Source organism: Anas platyrhynchos, chromosome 22, assembly GCF_047663525.1.
Source record: "Anas platyrhynchos isolate ZD024472 breed Pekin duck chromosome 22, IASCAAS_PekinDuck_T2T, whole genome shotgun sequence".
In the NCBI taxonomy this organism is placed as follows: domain Eukaryota; kingdom Metazoa; phylum Chordata; class Aves; order Anseriformes; family Anatidae; genus Anas; species Anas platyrhynchos.
Window position 1 is genome coordinate 1,448,153 of NC_092608.1, and position 8,872 is coordinate 1,457,024.

The 8,872-nt window shown below is 46.4% G+C and overlaps 1 protein-coding gene across 1 annotated transcript; it reads right to left on the bottom strand.

Moving 5' to 3' along the window:
- Positions 1-147: 147 nt before the first annotated feature.
- On the bottom strand, positions 148-7,490 carry LRRC47 (leucine rich repeat containing 47). The gene is made up of 7 exons (XM_005011082.5): positions 6,790-7,490; positions 6,252-6,698; positions 5,699-5,815; positions 3,980-4,095; positions 2,994-3,096; positions 2,493-2,582; positions 148-1,551 (listed from the first exon to the last, which is right to left on the bottom strand). Exons 1-7 carry the CDS (start codon positions 7,420-7,422, stop codon positions 1,312-1,314), a joined length of 1,746 nt encoding a protein of 581 aa, XP_005011139.4. The 5' UTR covers positions 7,423-7,490; the 3' UTR covers positions 148-1,311.
- Positions 7,491-8,872: the final 1,382 nt, after the last annotated feature.

The window sequence follows — 8,872 nt, forward strand, 5'->3', positions numbered from 1 at the left end:
AATCACTGGTCTGTAGAATTATTCTATTTCACAGGGAATTGTGAAGTACTACTTAGGACTGCTCAGATACAAGTAGCTTGAAAAAGTTACCACTGTGCCAAGTTTGTACAGTTACACGACTGGAAAACTCAGCAATGCCCAAACAAGTGACAGTGACTGCAAGAACCGTTTTATTTTCCATTCAATATGCAACACGTTGACATATTTGACACAGTATCTGGAAGTTTTGTTAGAGCCCTACATTGTTTCTAATGGGGAAATAAAGTATATCCACGGGTCACCCTAGTTTATGGACAGCTCTACATTCATAGTTAGCAGCCAGGACGTAAAAATCACCCAGAGGCTGCAAAATTTAGAAGAACTACGTGTATTTTGGAAGGAGTCCTCAGCACTCTCCACACTGGAGTGTGCCTGAGTGCTCCACCAGCATCACTCCAGGCAAAAACACTTACCTTCTGGGGAGGCGGGGAGCTTTAGTGGTGTCACTGTAAGCCAGTATTGTCCCTCTGAACAAAACTGAAGTTCATAAGCAAGAACAAATTCAGATCTTGACCAACAGCTAAGTTGATGAGTGCACAACAAATTCACCATGACTGGTACTTCCACATGGCTGGATTATGGCTCTAAAACACCCTGGGGAACACAAGCCCCTGCAGTCGTTAACTGACTTTACTTAAAAATGAAAGCTGTGTTAAATGTGTTAACACGGAAAAAAACATCAGAGTAAAACTCATTGCTCAAGTTCTGGCAGTGGTTAGGTTGAAGATTTTTAAAATAGGCAGAATTTTCAGTTTCATGGTTACTCCAGATATAAAACTATGCAAAATGAGATGTTAGCTAAGTACTTCTGCATCCTGTCTTCAGAACTGGCACGCAGAACGTAACTCAGTGTCAGTGCTGTCAACTACTGGACTTCTCAGTTCAGCTACTAAAATAATCCAGGTGAAACATACCGGGAAGAAATATTTACCTTGCAGAGAAATATGACTGTGTTCATTTTACAAACCGCTATGATGTTGTAATGATTCTCCTTACACGTTTGTACATTCTGACTTGAATACGTTCACTACTTTTCTGTTTGCATTTGATGATGATCTTGTCTCCACCTAGTCAGAAAACTGATGACTTCCTATTAAGGCTGAGAGAATGCAACACTCCTTATCACGACTTGATCAAACTTTTAAGTTTTTACACACCCGGGCAGGACACACTCCATCTTTTCTTTAAAACAAACAATCTCACTGCGTGCAAGTTGCATTATTGAATATGGAAAAAAAAAAAAAAGAACAATTTTCTTAGCTTTGACAGCTGCTAGCGTATTACAGTCAGAAGAGAAGAAACTGTGGTTAGGTCAGTTTTTGAAGGATAAAGTACTTTCAGGTTCCCGTCTGTGTCCACCACTCGAACCTGCTCCACTACCAACGGAAAACTCTGCTGTGTATTTTGGCCGGGGTTCACATTCACTGGTCCACAAAGAGCATCGGGTTCGTTATCTGAGCCTGAGCCTTCTTCCTTATTTTCCAAGGTGAATTTGTTCAGTTCTGCTATTTTCTGTTACAAGCGAAACACAGAAAGCAAGGTTAATTCTGCAGCTAAGCCCTTGGAGCAACTCAAAGTTGTTTTCCACGATGTAAATCTGGCCGGCCTCTAGAGGAATATTTGCATGAAAACATTCTACAGCAGGTTAGAATCTTTCAGGAAGCATCAAAAGCTCTTTCAGCTATCACTGCTGTTTTCTCTGTGAGGTCCTGCTCCTCCTGAATAGTTAATTTTTAACACTTAACAGAGAAGTTGGGCTTTGTCAAAGCAGAGGATCTGAAGCACCAAGAGCCTGCGGTAGGATCACCACTAACACATTTGCTTTCAGTGCCTTTGAAATTGTCTCTGCTACTGCCTTGCATCCATTATGCTAACCTTCACTAACAGTTCATTACGTTAATTGGACAAGAAAAAATATATTTATCTTGCAAAATATTCAACAGCACACTATCCTGTACTTGCCCTATACCAAGTCCTACCATTTTTATAAGAAAGCTTTAATTAAAGAAAGATGTTGAGGAGCATTTAGTGAGATTGTCCAACTGTTAATAAAGGATCTGAAAGGTAATTCTGTAATAATGAGAGGACCAAGCAAACTAATTGTCGGGCATGCTGAGGTGAGAAACCTCCCTAGAAGAATGTACTGGTAGCAGCTGAAGGCATGAGCTCTCTAACAAGGAGAACGTGTTGAAAGTCAAACCATGTATTTCCCACTGTAGTAGCACAACATTATTTACCCTGGTGAGTTCTGAGGTCTGCCTCTTACTCATAACACAAAGACCTTTTGAGATACAGCAAGAATGGAAGGAGAGGGAGGGGAAGAAAGAAAAAAACACCAATTTCTCTCCCTCAAAAAACCCCACAGCTTCTGTATTCTTCTACACATGAGCAATTAAACATTTTGCTGAGAAGCACACCAAGAACAGACAGGATTATTTTACTGAATTACTTACCAGAATTAGAGTGTCCATGACATCTTTGCATATCTGTAAGCTGGTATCACTTGTCACTTCCAGAAACAGATCACGGGTGGTTTTTCTAATCTGTAGGAGTATCATAGGTAAAGTGAGTAATGAATCAGAGCACACAGACTCACCCACAGCCACTTGGCAATATTTCAGTAGAAAAACAGAATTAAAGGCTTTCATTCAGTTCAACCACAAGCAAAGCACTGCCTTTCTTTACAAGTCAAAAACTGTATTCCCACTCTTGTCTTGGCCATTCAATAAAGCTTCCTCTGCAAAAGGAGGCTGGTGCCTTTGGAACAGCTTGCTAGAGGTTTACAAATTTACAAAGGTAAAAACATAACTGAGATTCATTGCAATCCAATAGTCTAGCGGAGAAGAGTAGGGCTTTGGAGATTTGTGTTTGGAACACAATCACAAGTTTCTCTCTCTCAGGAGAAAGAAAGGCTGTTTAATTCTGATTAACCTATTTCCACTAGCAGCTAGTACCTTTGTTTTCTCACTGTTGGTTATTGGTGGGAAAGAAATCACAACACCTTCAGCATCCACAAGACACGGGTAGTTATCTTTGCCATCCAGTAACTGGAGATACCTGCCAAAAAAAAGAAAGGGACAATCAAAAAATAACTGAAACAGCAGCTGGACAAAGCGCCAGAAAACGGTGACAAAAATGAATTAGTGTGCTCCTGATCTACCACGTGACAAAAACAGAAGTCAGAGCACTAAAATTCAGCAAGGTGATGTCACGGTGATGCAGCTAACAACACGAAAGCCACTAGCTACAGGAACTGATGGGCTAGAACCACGAAATAACTCACATCTTCATATCCACACTGTTAAAGTAGTCAGACAGGCTTCTAGCGCCTTCAGAGATCGCAGTGCTTGAGCAGGAGTATCAGAGTCCATCGTCTGATTCTTCCAGACGGATTACTTATTTAATTCTCCCTCTTACTTACTATGGTGGTACACAGCTCTCCATTTTGTACTTGGCAAATTTCTCCAAGCTGCGTGACTGATGGATATGGGTGGTGATCTCTACATGAGCAGTAAACAGAACAGGGCAGCGTGATACTCTGCTTCACAGCTCGTCTGCTCTTACACGCAGATTGGCAGCACCTCTGATTCGCTTCAGTTACTGAACGTGCATGACAAACTTCATTTCTCTTTGGTACCCTTTGACTTGCTGTTTTAAGTACAAGAACTACTCTTAAAGGTGATAAATATGACAAGAATTTACTCTTGATATAACTAAAAATAATGGAAGTCACTCATCACCATCATGTTACTCTGCAAGCAAAGATTCAGCTCAGTGTTTTTCATACCACCTCCTACAAGCTCACGCTGAGTTTGTTAGCCCAATCACCATTACAGAATGTACTTCGTAATACATTTGAGCACATTTCTTTCAGTGCTGTTTTTCCATGCAAGAATGAGTTGCCAAAATTGACATGAAGAAAAACCAACAAAATACTGACTTGTGCAACCCAGAAACGTTCTGACGCTTCTTCTGTTTCCTCTGCTCCTCTGCTTCTAGCTGCAGCTGACGGAGAAGATCCTTTGCCTTGATCTCCTTTCGACCCAGGGGAGTTATCTACACCATACAAGAAAAAAGAAACATTTATTTTTATGAGTGACTCAGACACCAGGATTATTAAAACTCCCTTGTAAGCAGGATGAAAATTAAAACCATGCATCATGTAGAATTTCTTACAATCTATTTTGTATTTCTACATGTTGCATGGAATTAAGCAACAGCAAATTCTCAGGTGTTCACACGCATCGCTGTTCTCCTTAATAGCTTTCCCAGCCTTTCTGGTGCAGTTCTATTGTATACTTTAATTTGTTAAGGCAGCTACAAAACGCAATTCCTTAATGCATGTTCCATTTTTTGGAGCAGGAGTTGCATTTCCAATCATATTCCAAAATATTTGCCGCCACTACTTCTTCATTTCTGCTACTTGATAAAAGAAAACCAAAGGCCAGGCATGAATCCCAGTTCTTTTCCAGTACTGAAGACTGTTCACCAGATTTTGTTACCATTCAGACTGTCCAGCAACAAGTTCATACATTTCACACCATTACTCAAAGCCTCTACGGACTGTAGGTATTTTCTATTTGATCACGCAGCACATTAGACCAAACAGCCCAGACAATGGAGATAAATGGCTTCTCACCCTAACCTGGGACGTAGCGTTACTAAAATTAAAGTTTCAGTAAATCCTGTGCCTCTTTGCAACAGGATTTTCTCTTGTAGAGGGTATCAGCAACAACAACACAAAATATCTCCAAGTTTCGGCTAGATCTCATACACAGGGAGGGTTTTTGTCATTGAAGATGTGCCATTGTTCTTAACAACTTATTCAGGCTGGAAGTGCGCTTTCTAGTTAATGTGCACAGAGCAGCTACACACAAGTCTAGACAGCAGAATGCAATGGAAACTTTGGGTCAACCCCAAAGAGTCAGAACACCCTAACATGTCAGTCTTACAGTGACATTGCTTCTGGAGGCAGGATATTAAAGGGCCTAAATAAATAAGGATCACAAATTTGAAGTGACATTTTGGTGTTCTGGATTGCAAGTACAGCCTAAGAGTCTGACACGCAAATGTACTGCAATCTTTTCTTTTTTTTCTTTGAAAGCAGCAACATAAATAACCCAAGCCTGGGTAAACCAACAAAACCTGAATTACTTTAATTAGGTTACCTGGAAAGCTGCTGCTGATCGAGGCACACTCAATGAATGAGCACCTGCTCTGCTGTGTGACACTCCAGGCACATCCTAACACATACGAGACCTCCAGGGAACATTAAGATGGAAACACCACAACATAGGAGAAAGGATCAACAGTGAAACACCAGTACCTCAACCACCCTAAGCAAAGGCACACGTTAAGCTACATAAGAATGTTTGTAGAGGAAAAAAAGCCTATGCCTGCTTCCCTCACTGGTTTAAGTCCCCAGACAGATGAGCTTATAACTGGTCCTGGAGTACCACCAGGCAGCTGTGCAAGGCTTGCTCAAGCGAGGCTCATGACAGCAGGATGGCAAGAACATTAGCTTCAAAATTCCTGGAGTTATTTTTTTTCCTTGCATCTATGGGGTAAGAAGAAAGTTCCTTCCACTCTAAAAGTTCCAGAAAATGAAAGAAAAAAAAGAAAAAACAGGGAAAGATCCACAGTTGGCACTGCCCCCTACCTTCAGCTCACCAGGAGGCTGAACATCGTATGTCAGGGGACCTTTGACCAACTGCAAGTCATGGGTGGCAATTGTGGCTGCTGTCCGCTTTTCACAGATGTCTTCATGCAGTTTAGTCTAAAACATAAAGAATGCAATCAAAATACAAGAAAGATACCAATGCGATTTAGCCCTCCTAGGCTCAGCGTTCTCCTCTATTGAATGTTTGCAGCATTTCCAACTGAGCAACCCTAATTTGCATGGCGTCTGGGCGCGTCCTCGTACAGCACTTAAAAGCTCTGCGGTCTGCATGTTTTGTTTACCCTTTTGGACTAAACCCAGCGTTCCTCCTCACCTGCAGAATAATTTCATCCAAATTACAACCGAAGCGTAAGGAGAGTGAAGCAGAGCACACGAGATGTTTCCCACTTTGTGATGGGAAAGCAAGCGCCCTGCACTCACATCTGCCACCCGAAGGACCCATGAGCAGCCTGCCAGGCCACAAACTGTCTCCTTTCAGCACTGCTGACAACTTTCCCCTCATAAATGAGAATAAGGAGGCCCCGGCAGCTACCTGTGCGGTCAGGAACCTCTTCAGAGCATTGCCCGGGTTCAGGTTTACTCCTTTCAGCACGCAGCACACGATGAAGGGCCGGACGTCTCTGACGCCCGGGCTGACTTTGACGACCAGCGGCGTGGGATTTTCAGAGACGTGCAGCACCTTCACCAGCAGCTTGCTGACGGCCTCCAGCTCGTCCTGCTCCCCTTCCCCGCCGTCCTTTTTCTGCTGCTTCTCCCTTTTCTTCTTCCTGGCCTCCTCCCTGGCGTTCTCGCCCTTGCCCTTGCCGCGGCCGCCGGCCCGCAGGTAGTCCAGGATGGCCTTGGTCTGGCAGCCGTTGACCATCTTCTCCAGCCGCTTGTCCCTCAGCTGGTTGCCCCTGAAGTTGGCCTCCTTCAGCCTGGGGCAGTCGGCCAGCGCGGCGGGCAGCTCCGTCAGCCGGTTGTTGGCCAGGTCCAGGCTCTGCAAGAGATGGCACGGTCAGCGGGGTGACGGGGGATACTGGGAGGTACTGGGGGGTACTGGGGAGGACTGGGGACTGAGCTGCCCGCACCTTGAGGGCCGGCAGAGCGGCGATGTCAGCGCCCAGCTCCTCCACCTCGTTGTCGGCGGCCTCGAGGCGGCTGAGGAGGGGGAAGGCGGCGGCGGGCGGCAGCAGGCGGCCGGGCAGGGCCCGCAGGCGGTTGCCCGAGAGCAGCAGCGCCTGGAGCTGAGGCGCGGCTCGGGCCAGCCCCGGGCCCAGCTCCCGCAGCCGGTTACCGCTCAGGTTGAGGCTGCGGAGCTGCGGGAAGGCTGCGGGTTGTTGTTGCTGCTGCTGCTCCCCGCAGCCCTCCGCGCCGCCCAGCTCGGCGGGCAGCTCCTCCAGGCCGTTCCCGGAGAGGTCGAGCAGGCGGAGGGCCGGCAGCTGCCCGCCCAGCCCCGGGCCCAGCCCGGCGGGGCCCAGCGCGTTGCAGCGCAGCACCAGCGTGTGCAGGGCGGGCAGGGCGGCCGCCAGCCCCGGGCCCAGCTCCCGCAGCGCCGCGCAGCCGCTCAGCTCCAGCGACTGCAGCAGCGGCAGCCCCAGCAGCGCCGCCGGCAGCCGCCCGCCGCCCGCCGCCACCCGCTCCGACACCGCCGCGCCCGGCAGAGACAGCTCCCGCCGCCGCTCCCGGGCAGCAGCCTCCAGCTCCGGCCACGCCGCCTCCATCCCGAGCCGTGCCGTGTTATTCCGTGCTGTTCCGAGCCGTACGGATCCGCCCCGAGCCGCGCCCGCCGCCACCGAGCCTGCGCCGGCAGCCGGGGGCGGGCGCCCCGCTCCCTCCTCGCCCGCAGCAGCGGGTACCCACCAGCCCGCGGGCCCGGTAATTGGGTTTTAAAAAGAGGTTATGGGGCTGATGGAAGGGCCTTTCTCTCCCGAAGCGGCGGTGACAAAAGGAAAGGCCCTGGGTGAGTATCCAGGGACCGCCGGACAAGAGCACTGGTGCCGGAGTTCGGTGAATCCCCGCCGGCAGGGCCGCTGGCTGCGCTCCTGCAGTCTCTGCTGGCCGGAGGGATGCAAAGGGCCTGGCAGAAAACCGGGTACAGCATGGAAAAAGCCATCGGATGGGAAAAAAATGCAGGGTAGGGACCACGGCTTCATTCCTGCTTTAACAGCGATGCTCCATCACTCCAGACTCCAGCCTTCCACCCTTCTCTCGGTTCACCAGACCTGCTCACCTGTAACGTGCCTTACTCTGGCCCATTTTGTGGCACAAAAACAAACTTCACTTTGTTCTTTACTCCAGTGTTTATTTTGCCGCAGCAGAAAAGAGATGTTAAATAAAAGGCAGCAGCCTAGGTAAATTGTCCATTTAAATTGACATAAAGGGCACTACTTTGCCCAAAAGAGGTCCTTTCAAGTCCTAAAAACTCCTTCCATCTTCTCACTTGGAAGTATTTCTCATTCTTACAATTAAGTAGTTAATATTATCTTTAAACCTTGCTTTGGGGGTGCAAAGTAGTCTGAAGCTACCTCCCCATCTCCCCGAATGTTGCACGCTATAAAATACTTAATAACAGGTTCCTTTAAGACGTTGCTAGAAACCCATTCCAGATTTGAAAAAAATTACACAGATCAGCCAGCAAAACATGACCCTCACTCCAATGAACAGCTTTTTAAACTTTGTTTAAATCAAGCCTTTTATTTATTTATTGGTAAAAACATGTTTAAAAAGGTTGGTACATAATATTACCAAATACAAGGACACATCCTGCTACATACAGGACAACTGATTAAGTATTTTAATTACGTGTTGTTTGGCTGGGTTTACAAGCCATGCTTGAGGAGCAACGGAGAGCTGCATTTACCCATTTAAAGTATGCACTGTATTGGCCAGTGCAGAAAATATGGAGGACCTTTGCAAACATTTTTTTATTTATTTTTTTTACTATTATCATTCATTGAACTTGCACAAGGGAAAGCTCCCAGCTTTGCTTCCAAAAGGAATGAAAATGCTCTGGGCAACAGCTCATGAGCCTGCAGCCCATTGCACAGCCTAATCTCTGAGCAAAATCCATGATTACTTTGCTTGCATAAGGAATAAGGTTCTAAAGTAGGAACCTGTGTCACTAAAGTAAACATACATATATATATATATAAATATATATATTCATTGTGG